The sequence below is a fragment of the Rattus norvegicus genome, chromosome 16, assembly GCF_021556685.1.
Source record: "Rattus norvegicus strain SHRSP/BbbUtx chromosome 16, alternate assembly SHRSP_T2T, whole genome shotgun sequence".
In the NCBI taxonomy this organism is placed as follows: domain Eukaryota; kingdom Metazoa; phylum Chordata; class Mammalia; order Rodentia; family Muridae; genus Rattus; species Rattus norvegicus.
Window position 1 is genome coordinate 7,723,171 of NC_141549.1, and position 15,146 is coordinate 7,738,316.

General features: G+C 48.1%; 1 protein-coding gene across 1 annotated transcript; it reads right to left on the reverse strand.

Moving 5' to 3' along the window:
- Nucleotides 1–281: 281 nt before the first annotated feature.
- On the reverse strand, nucleotides 282–10,944 carry C16h10orf53 (similar to human chromosome 10 open reading frame 53). The gene is given in 3 exon segments (NM_001109431.1): nucleotides 282–843; nucleotides 1,657–1,776; nucleotides 10,809–10,944. Coding segments are annotated over 3 exon segments (282 nt in total). The 5' UTR covers nucleotides 10,906–10,944; the 3' UTR covers nucleotides 282–778.
- Between the last annotated feature and the right edge of the window lie 4,202 nt (nucleotides 10,945–15,146).

A 15,146-nucleotide genomic window follows, 5' to 3' on the forward strand; every position in this document is an offset into this window, starting at 1 on the left:
TAAATATATATTCTTATGTGTACAGAGAGAGCATAGGACTTAGAAAGCAAACACACATCATTTCCACACAACTGATTCTTTTTTTTAACCTTGCCTGTCACTAAAACTCCTTTCTATGAGGTTGTGTTCTCCACCCGAGAGCCCGAGAGCCCCTCCCGTCTGCCCCAGATTGTCTCCTGCCTCCTTTGGAGCACCCTGCTGTACTGGCTAACACAAAAGAAAGCAGACGCTTTCCTTGTTTGCAACAGGGACAAGTGAAGATTTGACTTCACATAATTTTATTCTAGCAGTTAAAAATGTATTCCAGCAAGAGCAAGAAATAAACCCATACAGGCGGTCAGGTTTCTGAATTCTACATTTACACTGGTTTGGTCCAGAGCCCTCATTCCGCCCCTACTCGGAAACTCTTTAATTTCACCTGTTCCTGGTTCATGGCGGATTCAGAATAGAATGTCTAATGCTTCTGGCGATGGTGCTTTATTAGGGGATGGCGCTCTGTTATTAGATTGCATTTTCTTATTTCCTTCAGATCCAGTGCACCTGATATTGGAGGGCTCTCCCTATGGGAGGAGACTGAGAGACGCTGCCAGGGAGGAGTTTTTATTGTTTTTGTGGGTGCCTATGTAGCCAGATAAGAAACACAAACGCGACAGGCTACTGGACAGGTGGCCTTGCCTTGTTCTAACTGGTAGAGCCCAGCGTCTACGTGCCCACTGAGCATCTTTTGCTGGTGCTGTAGACTGGAGGACATCGCTGGCGTTCCGTCCGCTCCCCCGGATCAGAAGGCGTCTAGCACGGCGATCCTGGCCTCTTCACACAGCGGGTCTAGTTGGCCATCACCCCCTAGAAAAATCGGTAACACCTTTTGGCCAGCTTTATGTACAGACTGATGCAATATTAAATATGCCTTGAGCTTTCACCGGGAGTGTATTTGAAGGCTACAGGCGTGCAAACCGTCGAGTAGCCTCTAGCAGTGTGGGGAGTGTGGAAGCCCTTGCTCTGAGGCACGGGGAGGCAGATATGGTGCCAGTCTATGGGGCCAGAAATTCCCCAGGCCAAAGAGATGTGCAGAATATATCCGATCGTGCCACATCCTGTGGGTTTACTGACTCTAATTGTCTCTGAAATCTAGATAAAGTAACAGATAGAACAAAAAGCATGTTGAAAGAAAATAATAAGACATACATTATTAAGGTGGAAAAAAGGAAACCAAACACAAAGCCTATTTTCTTCCGGTTGCATTTAAAGGCTGGGCTCGGCTCTGCTTTCTTTCCTCTTCTGTCTGCAATGTTTGGGGAAGAAACTGGGCAGCACAACGCTGCACTCATGTGTGTGTGTGTGTGTGTGTGTGTGTGTGTGTGTGTGTGTGCGCGATGTAGTGTTTATGTGTGGTGTGTATGTGTCAGGGTGTGTATGTGTGTGTGTGGTGTATGTGTGTATCTGGTATGTGTTTGTGATGTGTTTGTTGTGCATGTGTATTTGTGTGTTTTTCTGTGTGTGTCAATATGTTGCTTATGTGTGTGTGTGTGTGTTGTTCATGTACATGGTGTGTGTAGTGTGTTTGGTATGTGTGGGTGTGTATATATATTTCCACTGGAAAGGGAGGGACTGCTCGGGAAATGCTGAGGGCTGGGCAGAGGCCTCCCACAGCCTTACCAAACTCCAGGTCTTGGATGTCACATTGAAAGACTGTCTCCTCGTTCACCACGAGCTCCACCAGATTCCAGTCTTCTATCTCCTGCAGGATGATCTCATGGCCGTCTTTGGCCAACACGGCTGAAAAGTAACAAGGGGCATGGGTGACAAGTGGATAGAGTCCACGTTAGCCTATGTCCGTGTCCTCACAGATGTCAGAAGCTTGTCTCCTCCCTGGTTGTTCTTGGTCATAAGCTAACCACCTGTTGGGCACTTAGCTGGTCCCAGGCCTCCTTCTGTCCCTAAAGTCTCGGGAAAGCAAAGACAGACACCCAAGTGACATGGATCTTGCTTATGAATTTCCTCCGACCTGGAGGAACTGTTAGGAATTAGTCTCTCTTGGAGGTGGCCACCAAGCGTCCCACAGCTCAGCACCATGGAGAGAGTATTGAGGTGACCCAGCATCCAGCAACTTCTTTTCCCACGGATGGAAATATAGTTTGGTTGCCTTTCCAGAGGGCAATTTATAGTGGAAGCAAAAACCTTCAAAAAACATGTTTTAAGAACATTCCACTTAAGAAATCCCATAAGAAAAAAAAAATCAGAAATACAGGCAGATTTTTGCAACATGACGTTCTTTCTATAATACCAAAATTCTGTAAACAGTTTACAAGTCTGATGACAAAAGGATGACAGAGCCATGTGTATATAGTGAGAGTTTAACTTGGAAATTCAAAGCTATAGGCTGCTGAGATGCCTCACTGGGTAAGGGTGCTTGTGCCCGGGACTTACAGCCTGAATTCAATCCCAGAAACCCACGTGGCAGAGGGAGAGAACCAACTCTGGCAATTGTCCTCTCGTGTTCACCTGTGAGTCATGATGTACACAGGTGTGGGAATGTACACGCATGCACATACACACAATACGTAAATACATATGGAAAAATAGGGACTTAGCTAGCTGGGTGGTAGCCTTGGGGCATTTGAGGAGTGGGAAGCAGTTTGGTCTGGTAGAGGACGGTAGATAACAAAGGAATTGGGTCCATTTTGCCCTTGACATCAAAAAGTCGGCAAAGGTGCCTAAGTGAGGAACCACGAGTTAGACTTAGTCCCACCATTTGGAAGACAGAGGCCAACAGATCTCTGAGTTTGAGGCCAACCTGGTCTACAGAACTAATCCCAGGACATCCAGTGCTACACAGAGAAGCCCCGTCTTGAAAAACTATAAATAAATAAATAAATGCGATGATTTGTACCTTAAGGTCCAATTCTGAAGGGAGAAATTGAAGAAGAGAAATGGAGGACGTTGAATTATCAAGAGACACCAAACCAGCATGTAGAAACCATGCTCTAGGATTTAGAAGAAATGAAGGCAGGGACAAGTCCAACAAGACCTGGACACCGATGACATTCATTGCCTCCCTTCTCCCCGTCTCAGATCCTGGCCTCTCCCTTTCTGCTGTCGGTTTGGCCAGAACCTTGCACCCATTTTCATTCCTCTTCCTCCTCTTCTTCCTCCTCCTCCTCTTCCGTTACACCTACTACTCAGCCTGTCAGTCTATCTCAGAGTCTTAGTCCTCAGTGCATGCTGGTAATTCAATCCTTCTGAGCCCTGTCAACCTCCCTCCTCCACCATTTCTGTTTGGTCGTCCTCATCATCCTTTTCCTCCTCCTCTTCCTCCCTCTCCTCCTCCTCTGTGTTCTGCCATGGCTTCCCGTGTGAGCTCCCAGTAACCATCATGGTCTCTTTATAGTCTGTTTTCAGAACCAGAGCAGGGTCAGAATATGGCTTTATTCCTGGATAACTCTGGTGACTCCCAGCTTACTCAGGATAGACACCAAATAACTTCCAAGGCCGCCCGGCTCCTCCTGACCTCCTTGACCTACTTACACTTCCACTCCAGCCACATTCACACCCTCACTGACCATGAAACTCTCTGGGCATCCCAGGAGCTTATGCCTGGGATGCTTTTTCCTCATGATCTTCCCTTTCCTCCCTCAGCCTTCAAGTAATCAGCCCCAAAAGTCACCCTCATGGACAAGACCTTCTGGAGTCTCGTTTGTGTACATGTTCATTTGTGCGTTCATTCCTGTGTGTGTGTGCGTGCGTGCGTGCGTGCGTGTGTGTGTATGCATGCTGACACTTATGTGTGCAGTTCAAGGGATAAATGGCAGGAGTCAGTTTTCTCCTTCCACCATGAGGGTATCAAACTAAGGCTGCTAAACTTGCCAGCAAACGCCTTTACCCGCTCACTGGCCTTACCTCCTCACCTCACTCGCACTTGGATAAACTCTTCAGAGATTCCTATCTGTCCTGTTCCCTACTGGGTCCCAGTGCCTAGGACTGTGTCTGGCACAGAGTTGTAAGACTTTTTCTGGGAAGATATGATCACTTTCTATTCACCCCAGATGGGGCACTAACTGACAGCAGACTGGAGAAACAATTCCACCCATGTCTAACCCGGTAAGCCAGTGGGCTTACTGGAATTGCCCACTTACAGAAGCGGGAGTGACTTAAAGATGGCTGCATCACAGGAAAAGCCAGTCTTCGGTGGGCAATGACTCACAAGAGCTGCATCCCTGGAGCTCCCTGCTCAGCTTACTGGTAACTCTATTGAAGGCTTTCCTCTCCCCTAGTCATGGCTCACTGCTTAGATGACCCTGAGAGTGGGGTTTCCTGATAATGTTGCTTCCTGCACATTCCAGGAAAGAATGTATCAAATTTGAGGACGTAGCTATTCATCAGAAACATGGCTGAAAGGAGACTGGAGGAAGAGAGAGCCAGGCATCGGGCAGAGGTGTGGCCTGAGGACCAAGTACTAGGGACCAGAATTCAGAAGTGCTTCTCTGGCTTCAGAAAGGCAAGTGGGTGAAAGCCTCAGCGGAGCCAGAGCTGAGCTGAGGCCACAGGTGCAGGTTGCTGGTCCTTTTTGGCGAGGGAATGGTAGTGCAGAATTCTGGGACTGGATTTCAGAAGAAACAGACCGCCAACTGTTGAGTTCCAGCTATCTCCGGAGAGACATACGTTTACAGTTGTGGGTTGTGAAAGGATTAGATAATGAACATTCTTATTCTAGTTGAAAGACAAATTGGGCAGTGAGCTTGGAGGGCAACTTGGGAGTGTCTGTAAAATGTAACCCACACAACAGAAACCAAATGTCTCATTTCTAGGTGCCTTCTTTAAGGCAAATACCCCCCACCCCCCATTCTCACCCCCGCAGGTAACACAGGTGGCAGACTAGCAATGTTTTCTGCAACATACTTGGTGGGGAAAAAGAAAAGGAAGCGATCAGAAACTGCAGTGGCTCGAGACATTGTAGCACATCTGGCACCTGACGTGGGAGGTGGAGGCCTGGGTGGGTGAGCACAGCACTAGGCAGGTGTAGAGCCTCTCCTGTGTCCCCTGCACACCATGATCTCTCTCCGCTTGAAAGGGCAGATGACTAAAGAGGGACATAAGGTAGAGTGAGGCTGGTTTTTAAAATGCTGGCCTTTTCTATAATGTCTAAGATTTTTACAGAATCTCCAGTCTGCTTTACATTTGTAATCTGAAAATCTTTTAGATTATGCTGTTTCGGGGGGGGGGGAGGTGTCCTAAAGAAAGACAGAGGAACAAGGAACCGGTGTACATCTGTAATCCTGGCCCTTAGAGAGCAAGGGTGGCAAATTAGCAGTTCAAGCCATCTTGGGCTACATAGGGCTCTGAAGGGGGGAGGACAAAAGAAAAGGAAGACTGGCAGTCAGTCAGCATGTCAATACCTGTGATCAGCCTCTGCATTCAAGAGGCTGAGGCAGGAGGATCATGAGTTTGAGGCCATCCTAGGCTACTCAACAAGATTCTGCTACCAAGTACAAAATAAGAAAGCGGTGGGGGCTGGGGGGAGGAAGGGTGGAGGAAGGAGAGAGAGGAAGGAGAGGGAAGTAAGAAAGCAGGATCAGAAAGGAACAGAGAGGCTTGGTGAACTACTGAACTAGTGCTTCTCTGGCTTCAGAGAGGCAAGTGGGTGAAGGCTTCAGTGGAACCAGAGCTGAGCTGAGGCCACAGCTGCAGGCTGTTGGTCCTTTTTGCCGAGGGAATGGTATTTTGAGGAAGTCCTTGGGGTGCATTTTGATGGCTGTCCAGGTTTGTAAGGTATCTGCAGGTGGCTGATTTGTAAAGTAAGCTGTGCCCACCCTTGCTCGATAACGCATCTAATAACAGCTGCCAACATTTACAGAGGACCTGGCGACAAGGGCTAGGGTGTTAATGGCAACAAAGCAGGGAACGTTTACCCCCCCACTCCACCCCCAACTCTCCCACTTTAAAGCCAGTGTTAGCATCAGAGTGAGCAGACCTACTTGTAAGCCCTCCTCTGTAGGATCGGCTTCTGAATGCTGTGTATGACTTTTAAAAATCATAGCTCTTTATCGTTTCCCGAAGCCCCGCTGTCTTTGGAAGGATGCCTGATCTTTTCTGAACGTGCCCTGCCCTAAGCAATCTGAACACTCTTTCTTTATTATTCACGAATTATAATGGCTCAGCAGAAAAGAAAAACGTCTCCACTAAACCGGTGCTTAAAAGAGCCCTAAGTAATTGGGCCATGGTTTCTCCTCATCTACTGTGCTTGAGCCTGTCAAACGATGCCCTCAAAGGAATTAGAAGGCACTGTAACTGACCATTAAAAATGGAATCCATCTTTATTTAGGCAAGGTACCCAAGTGCCACCCTCCGTCCCCAGCCATGCATTAGCTGTGCTCGTTAATGGTCCCTGGCATTATGTCTGCTCTGAATGAAGAAAGGAAAGCGATTCATCAGTATACCAGCAGCACTGACGTCATCCACAGATGGTGCACAGCTCTGCCAGCTAAGGGACGACAGAGCCTCTCCCCTGTCCCTGCACTTTATCCGGATTCCCCGTGAGGAATGAGGTGCCACTTCAAAGAGATGGGTGTTCTGTGGGTGGCTCACGGCTTCTGGCTGATTTATGCTGGAGTTTAACCACTGCCTGTGCACAGGCTTTGTTTCAGGGAACATATTTATCTGACCTTTCTTTGAATAGACAACCCAGTAGCAGCCCAGGAAACCATGTCCCCCTCCGTGCCGGGTGGTGGCATTTGGGTGAGCTGCAGGAATTCCAGGGGGTTGCCTTCTCTCTTTCCTTCACTCTATACCAGCCGTGCCACCTCCTCTCTGACAGGAAGGCATTGAAGTCCTGAGACTGCTAGTGTGACCAACTCTGAGGTAGTTGTCCCTAGAGTTTGAATCAGACAGGTAGCCAATAGCCACGAGGGAAGGTGCATTATTCTGACTTTGCTGTTTCGGGGAGCTTGTGTTGACCCCAGGTTCCTGCAGGAAGGTCAAGAGAGCTGCCCTAAAAGAGGTCAGGTGCCTGTGCCTGGCAACCCCCCTAGGAGAGACGATCCCTTCTTGTCTGCTCCTGGGAACCCTTACCATTCACCTCTCAACTCCATGGGTGGCTTGTTTTGTGGACCAAATCTGTTTTCAGTTATACCCTGTTCCGGAAGAGTAATGCTGTCTCTATAAAATACTCCAAATCCAGGTGTAACCTGAGTGTCAGTCAGAGGGGCCTTTCAGGGACAAGTCAGGGGCAGCTGGGAAGTGCTTGCCTCCTGAGGTCTCTTGCAAGACCATCTGCCTAGTCCTTGACTCCTCTTCTCTCAGAGCCCCTCAGGCCTTAGAAAGCTAACCTGAGGAGTCCAGAACAGAGTGACAGCTAGACTCCCACCCTGTCCCTTTCAGATCCCAGCCAGCTCCCCAGGAGGGTCTACAGACCATGCAAAGCCTAGGTCCTTAAAGCCATGTTGCACCTTCCCAGGAGTAGCTACCTCCCGTTGGGGAAGGGGGAGCAATGGGCAGAGGAAGGTGAGACCAGAAATCCTTACCCAGGGACTAACATCTTGCCTCCCTAGTTGATGAACTGCCCTTCCAAAGCAGCTGGACCACTTCCAGCTAAACAAGCCACTGAGTGCCCTCTTCAAAGATGTTTAAGATCAAGACACCAAAACAGGATGCAATAGCACGAACATGCCAAAGAAAGACACGGGCATCCTTTGGAGAGAGGCATTAGCTGAGGTAGGTCAATTAGGGCCAGCATCAGGCGCCTGGGGAGCGTGATTGTGTTAATGGAGACCCTCACCGAGTCCTTCTCAAGTTTCTTTCCAGAAGTGAAATCCAAATTATGCAATTAAAAGGCTCACAGCTGGGGCCGGATGTTCTCGAACTGATTGAAGGATGAGGGAGTGGACACAACAACTTTCTGAAACAGCGATCGTCTCTGTAATTAAATGCAATTAGCTGACAGAAATGGCTGCTCTTCCCCTCCGAAAGCTGATTGGAATGCTAAGACTTTAAAAACTAAACCAAAACAAACAAACAAAAAAAACAAAACAAAACAAATAACCGCCCCCAAAACCATGACCCCATCTCATGCCTTGTTCCTTCTAACTGGATGCTCGGCCGATCAGGCAGAATGCTAAAGATGAAGGGTGCACAACTCCAGGATGTACGGGGCCGTGAGAGCATCAGGGGGTCTGGAGAAGATGTCTGCTAGCTGTAGGGGCTGTGGCTGTGCACGAACCACAGGACAGAGATGGAGTTTGCGGGGCTGTAGTGCCGACTTGCCCAGCCTGCCTGCTTCCCATTCCTCCAAGGTTCAAGACCCACCTCCTCCTTCTTTCCTAACGACTGTCTCTGAAACAAGTCCTGGCTCACTAGTCTGCATTTCTTATTAGACTCTCACCAGTCAGGGGCTCACATTTTCCTTCTCCCAAGGGAAAGGGAGGCTCAGAAAGACCATGTCAGAGCTAGGTTACCTCATCTTCAGAGCCTCTGTACACAGCCTCGGCTAATGCCATTTCCCTGGCCACAGTGCAGTCCTGTAACAGATTTCATGCATATTAAATATCAAATGCACCGGGATGGAAAGTTGATTAGAGTGCATGAGGTCTAGGGGTGGATGTCGATGTCGGAAGACTCTGGGAAACCTGCAAGTGATGGTTCTATGATACTGTGATCGTTAGTTACTGGTGCAGCACGACACCTCTATGGGCTGAATTATACTTCTCTCAGTTTGTGTGTTAAGTCCTAACTCTGGCCTGAGGCTAAATGAAGTCATAGGTAGCCCCTGGTTCAAAAGGATTAGGTTCCTTGTACATTTTTCCAGCTGTGGGTCTCTGCCAGTTGCCATCTGTTACAAGAAGAAGCTTCTCTTATGAGAGCTGAGAATTCTACTCATCTATGGGTATATCGAGAAGCCTTTGGAACTTGGTTTAATACTCTGTCCATCTAACAGAAAAATAGTGGTAGGTCTGTCCTCAGAGTTTATAACCTACCCAACAGTGCCGTGGTTCCAATAGTGGTACTGGGTACACCTTTTGACTTGTAGTGTGTCCTTTAAATCCAATCAGAAAGTCTTCCGTTGTTCCCACAACATACGTGCCCCTTCTGCACCAGTGGGCGTGTCCTGCCAGGCCAGTCACTTTGTTTACTCAGAGTTTACAGCTGAGTAGAATGAACGAGTGCTCCCAGCACGGTAAAAGCTGGACAGTAGAGCTCACCTAAATGGGACACGAATATCATACTCTCTAGTGCCGTGTCTCAGGGGACTGCGATGGAACAGAGGGGCAGATAGCCTGCAAGCAAAGGTAGCTGGTGCCCAAAGTGAAGCTGGCTTTGGATATAGCACATAAGAACTCAGAGCAATTGTGATGGCATGCCAAAGCTCATGCCAGACAAATGCCAGCCTGCCAAGAAGGACGGACACGGAGCCCCACTCCAAGCCTTGGCGTTTTTTATTAGCAATTAATAACTTCTGGGGCAGGAAGAGTCTGTTTTCCCTAAGGGCGCGTCTCCAAGGTTTGCCACGCCCCGAGAGATAGACTCACAGCCCAGAGGATTTGGGCATCAAGGAGTTGACTAGCTGGAATGAGAGCGAGTGACTAGGAAGCTGGGGATGGGGCTGGAGGGGGTGAATCTGACCAAAATATGTTGTATAAAAGTGTCAACGATAAGTAATAAAATATAAAAAGAGGACCCACGTCTCCCTGAGATATCAGTTGGCTTGCTACTGTACCCATCTTCTCAGTACCCGAGGGCAAGAGAGAAAGTGGCCATCAGCAAGCTGGGAAGGGAGCTACACCAGAAATAACCCTACCTAGCCAGGGCCTCCAGCATGGAGGGAAATAGATTTCTATTGTTCAAGGCACAGGGCCTGTAGCATCTGGTGCTGGCGGCTGAAACAAACTAATATAAATGCTGTCTTAGGGTTTCTAGTGCTATGATAAGACAGTATGACCAAAGAGAATCTTGGGGAGGAAAGGGTCTTTTAAGCTTATAGTCCACTTCACTGTCCATCACTGAGGGAAGTCAGGGTAGGAACTCAGAGTCAGGACCTGAAGCAGAGGCTATGGAGGGGTGCTGCTTACTGGCTTGCTCAGCCTGAGATCTTATAGAACCCAGGACCACTGGACCATGAGTGGCATCACTCAAAATGAGCTGGGTCCTCCCCACATCAATAACTGGTTAATAAAATACACTACAGACTTGCCTACAAGCCAGTCTTGTAGAGGCGGCGTCTCAAACGACAGTCTCTCTTCCCAAACAACTCTAGCTTATGCCAGGCTGACATAATTACAAGCAGAGACACCATTGGATTTGCCACAGAAACCTCTCGGCAACTATTTTCTTAGAGAGAGGGACACTTTGTAACAGTGAAAAGCTTACCCCACCTTTCAGGTGTGAACTTCAAATACCATCTCCTCCAGGAAGTCATCCCTGATTGTTGGGCCCAAACTGATTTTTGTGTCCTCTTGGCATTTGGCCCTAGTCTGTCAGGCTCTAAGTATGACTCCCTGTGTTGAACACACCCTGTTCAACAGTTCAATCCCTGTCACTGCAGCCACTTGACTTACGGAGGTCAATTATTCCTCACCCTAAACTTCCCAAATCCTAAGTGGGATTAGCTTACTTTTCCCTAAAATTTGTGTACTTTGACCGGTAACACTTAGGATACCCACAGATTATATACCTAAATAGGGGGAGTCAGAGGGAGGTGCTAAGTCATCCCGGGAAGGCCTCCTTGGGGAGGTGGCACTTGACTGGGGTCTGAGGAGGGAAGGTCTAGGTAGGGCACTAAGGCTGCATCCCAGAGGCTAAGGCTCAGCGGGGCGGCCCACCTTGCAGACCCTGCAGTCGGTAGGTGTGGTGCTCCACAGACAGGCCCACTGCGCTGTAGGGTCCGTAGCGCAAGGTCACTACTGCGTTTTCTGGCATGGTGCTATGTCCAAGTTGAGAGAGGTTGTCAAGGACTCTAACACCTGCTGCTAGGCAACCGCCCCTCCAGCTTTCAGGGAGGTGGGCGTGGCCACGTGCTGGGCGGAGCTGAGGCTTTTAGGTCCCTAGGCTTAGAGCAGAGTTACTGGTATACAGCCTCATAAACTAACTCAGTTTCCACCTGCTGTGGTAAGTGTTAGTGGTGACTGCGCCAGTGGCTAACTCCCGCCAGCTAGGGAAAGCATGAGTCTGACTGCGCTTCCAGAGTTGCCTAGTTTCATCGCTAACCATCCAGTTGCAGCCTGCATTTTGTATTAACTCGGCTGGGGTTCAGGAACCTCGCTAAGCCGTGCAGGAAAGCAGAAAAGTAGAGTGGATGGGAAACTGTGTTTTCTCTCCTTTTTGACCCGTTTTTGATTAATTTATTATGCATACATACTGACATCCCCGTGTGTCTTTGTTTTGTTGAAGCCTCCTTTGTTTGGCCACCTTAAATAATCTCTCTCTCTCTCTCTCTCTCTCTCTCTCCCCCCCCCCTCTCTCCCCCTCCCTCCCTCCCTGCCCACTCTTTCTCATTCATTACCACCCTGCCAGACATGGACAACCCCAGGAGAACCTGGAGGCTCCATGGATGAGAGACCCCACCACAGGGAGGAAGCTGGATATAACCCCCAGGGACACGCTTTATTTGGGAGGGGAAGGGGGAAGCATTTGTCCTACAGTCCTTGAGATTAGTTTTTGTTTGTTCATTTTGTTTTTTGTTTTCTCACAGCAGTTAGCCAAGCCTAACAATCGCCTTCTTGTGAGTATGACACACATTTATAAATAGGACAGAGTTGATATCTTTGTATTCTTTATGAAGAGTACAAAGATTAAAAGCTCCTTCCCATTAATTCCTCTCCCAACATATGCTACTGTTGTGCATACAGTACACACCCCCATGTGTACAGTCTGTTCTGTGACACACGCTGGTTCATCCATGCTGGTGAACAGAGGAAGGACGCCGGTAGAATTCTGAATCTCTCTAGTACATGGCTTCACACCACCACTGCAAGACCCACCTTTCTCCTTAAGAGGAAGAGTTGATTCTGAGCCCAATGCCAGTGACCATGGCCCAGAAGCAGGAATTCAGGCTGCCTCCAATAACATGTTCTGACATAAAAGTGATCTTACAAACATTTAAAGTCACAGAACAAAAGGAAGTCATAATTCAAAACATTGACCAAATATATTGGTGGGCACAGCGGTGGGCGGGTTACAACAAGGCAGGCTTCAGATATTTATTATCTGATGATATCTTAGGTTGAAGGTATGGACGCTAGTCTTCTGTTAATATATTCCAAAGGCTTTACATACATAATATCTGAGAAGATATTAGATCAGAGAGGGATGTTAGCAATAAATGAATATTAAGGAGACTAACAAAAACCCAAGAAAATCTTGGCTCTGGGTCTGAACATTAGGACTGTCTGCCATGATGACGTCCAAACCAACCAATCGGCCATGTGGAGTCTTTTGCATGGGTATGGCTTTCTCTGGGAGCTTCAGTTTACAGCACAACCCAGCAGCAGACAGTGACTGAACACAGATGGGCACAGCAAGCTTGGAGAAAGGCAGACATGACATCATTGCTCTTAACTCTGTCAGTATGGCCTCATGCCTTTCGGAAGGATCTCATTGTGCTGGCTAGATTTCTGTCAAGTTGACCCAAGCTAGAGTCATCTGAGAGGAGGAAGCTTCAACTGAGAAGATGCCTAGAGAAGATCAGGTTGTAAGCAGACACACCTGTAGGTATCTTCTCAACTAGTGGTTGAGGGAGGTGTAAGCCCCTTGAGGCGCCCGAGTGAACAGGCTCCACCCCCGAAGACCTCCAACTATCATACTCTGTCCACAGAACATTCCAACCACTCCTACTGGCCAGCCCAGCCCTTCCAGACAGAGAAAAAGCTCTGACCTGCAAAGTAGAAAGCCTGAGATGCTGTCAATACTAGGGCTTGATGTCCCACCAATTAATTCCTGGACTGACTCGAGCTCAGGTCATGAAATCCCACCAATCCCCACCCTGGAAAGTTCCACCCCAAAGAAACTCCTTGTTGTGCAGTGTGATGTTATGGTATTCCTTACCTCCCCCATGCCAGGATATCTTTCCCTTAAGAGCTGGAACATTTGCACTGGGGACATCTTTCCCGTCAGAACTGTAACACTGGGGACAGTCCAGCCTATTGTGGGCAGAGACACTCCTAGGTTGGTGTCCTGGGTTCTATAAGCACGTCATGAAGAATAAGCCAGTAAGCAGGGCTCCTCTGTGACCTCAGCTCTTGCCTCCAGGTTCCTGACCTGTTTGAGTTCCTAGCCTGACTCCCTTCAATGATAAACAATGATGTGGAAGCGTAGGCCAAAAAGCCCATTCCTCCCAAGTTGTTTTTGGCCATGGTGTTTGTCACAATGTAACCCTAACTAGCAATAGTAATACTAACTAGGACATTACAAGCTTGGCTTTTCTCTAAGCTTTGTGCAATTTTAGAAGATAAATCTACCCCTCACTGGGGTACTACTCTTTGGATGATTAATTTTGTTAAACATGTCTGTAAGGATTTTCTTCTTGATTTTACTACTAATCTGTTTTTCATATTTCATTTTCTTTTTGTGTGTGCACATGTCTAATTGTGTGTGTGTGTGTGTGTGTGTGTGTGTGTGTGTGCACATATATGTCCAAAGAGCCTATATTCACTGAGTCCTTTTATAGTCCATTAGCTGGGATTTAATGTTGTTTTTTGCATTTTTGAGACAAGGTCTCTTTCTATATATTTAGCTCTAGCTGTCCTGGAACTCGCTATGCAGATCAGACTGGCCTCAAACTATCCTCTACCTTCTGAGTGCTGGCATTAAAAGTGTGTGCCACTCAGGGGTGTGGGTGAAAAGGACTTGGTTTTTTAAGGGGCTGGCCATTGGGAGTTTGCATTCTCCAGTGAGTATATGGGCAACACAATTTGGTTGTCATCTTCTTCCTCTTCTTTTCCTCCTCCTCCTCCTCCTCCCCCCTCCTCCTCCTCTTTCTTCCTTCTCCTTCTCCTTCTCCCTCTCCTCCTCCCCCCTCCTCCTCCTCCTCTTTCTTCCTTCTCCTTCTCTCTCTCCCTCCCTCTCCCTCTCCTCCTCCTCCTCCTCCTGCTCCTCCTCCTCCTTCTTTACTGGGGTAGGTCACAAAGGTAAGGAGTAGATCTGAGAAGACTGGGAAGTGAGTGTGATTGGGGCTCATGATGTGAAATTCCCAAATATTATGTATTTTTATGTATTTAAAAAAATGTGTGCCACCATGCCTGGCACTACCTTGGATTTTGATACAGAATCTCGCACTGAACCCAGAGTTTACTGATTTGGCTAGACTGGTGTCTTAGAGTTTCACTGCTGTCAGGAGACACCGTGACCAAGGCAATTCTTATAAAGGAAAACATTTAACTGTGGCTGACTTATACAGGTTCAGTCCATTACCACCACAGCAGGAAGCATGGCAGAATGCAGGCAGACATGGTGCTGGAGAAGGAGTCAAGAGTTCCGCATCTGGTTCTGCAGGCAGCAGAAAGAGAATGCCACACTGGCCTGGCTTGGGCTTCTGCCATCCCAAAGCCCAGACCCCAGTGACAACTTCCTCTAACAAGGCCACACCATCCAAGGCTACATGTCCTAATGCCACTCACTAAGAGTAATGGTTTGAATGTGCTTGACCCATAAGAAGCAGCACTATTACAAGGTGTAGCCTTCTCGGGGGAGGTGTGTCACTGTGTAAGCTGGCTTTGAGGGCTTCTAGTGTTCAAGCTGCATCCAGTATGGAAGAGACAGTTGTCTCCTGACTGCTCTCGGATCAAGATGCTCAGCTCCTTCTCTAGCACCGTGGCTGCCTGGAAGCCGCCATGCTTCCTGCCATGATGATAGTGGACTGAACCCCTGAACCTGTAAGCCAGCCCCACTTAAATGTTGTCCTTAGAAGAGTTGCCTTGGTCATGGTGTCTCTTCCCAGCAATAAAACCCAACATAACCCCTTAAACACTCAAATATCTGAGACTACTATTCAAATCACCACAATTAGCTTGTTGGGTAATTCCATAGAAATCTTTTGTCTCTGCCACCTCTGGTATTGAGGTTACAGATGTGAACATCCACTTTCAGCTTTTACATGGGTGCTGAGACGCAAGTTCAGGTCCTCCTGCTAACTCAACAGGCACTCTGCCCACCGAGCCATCTTG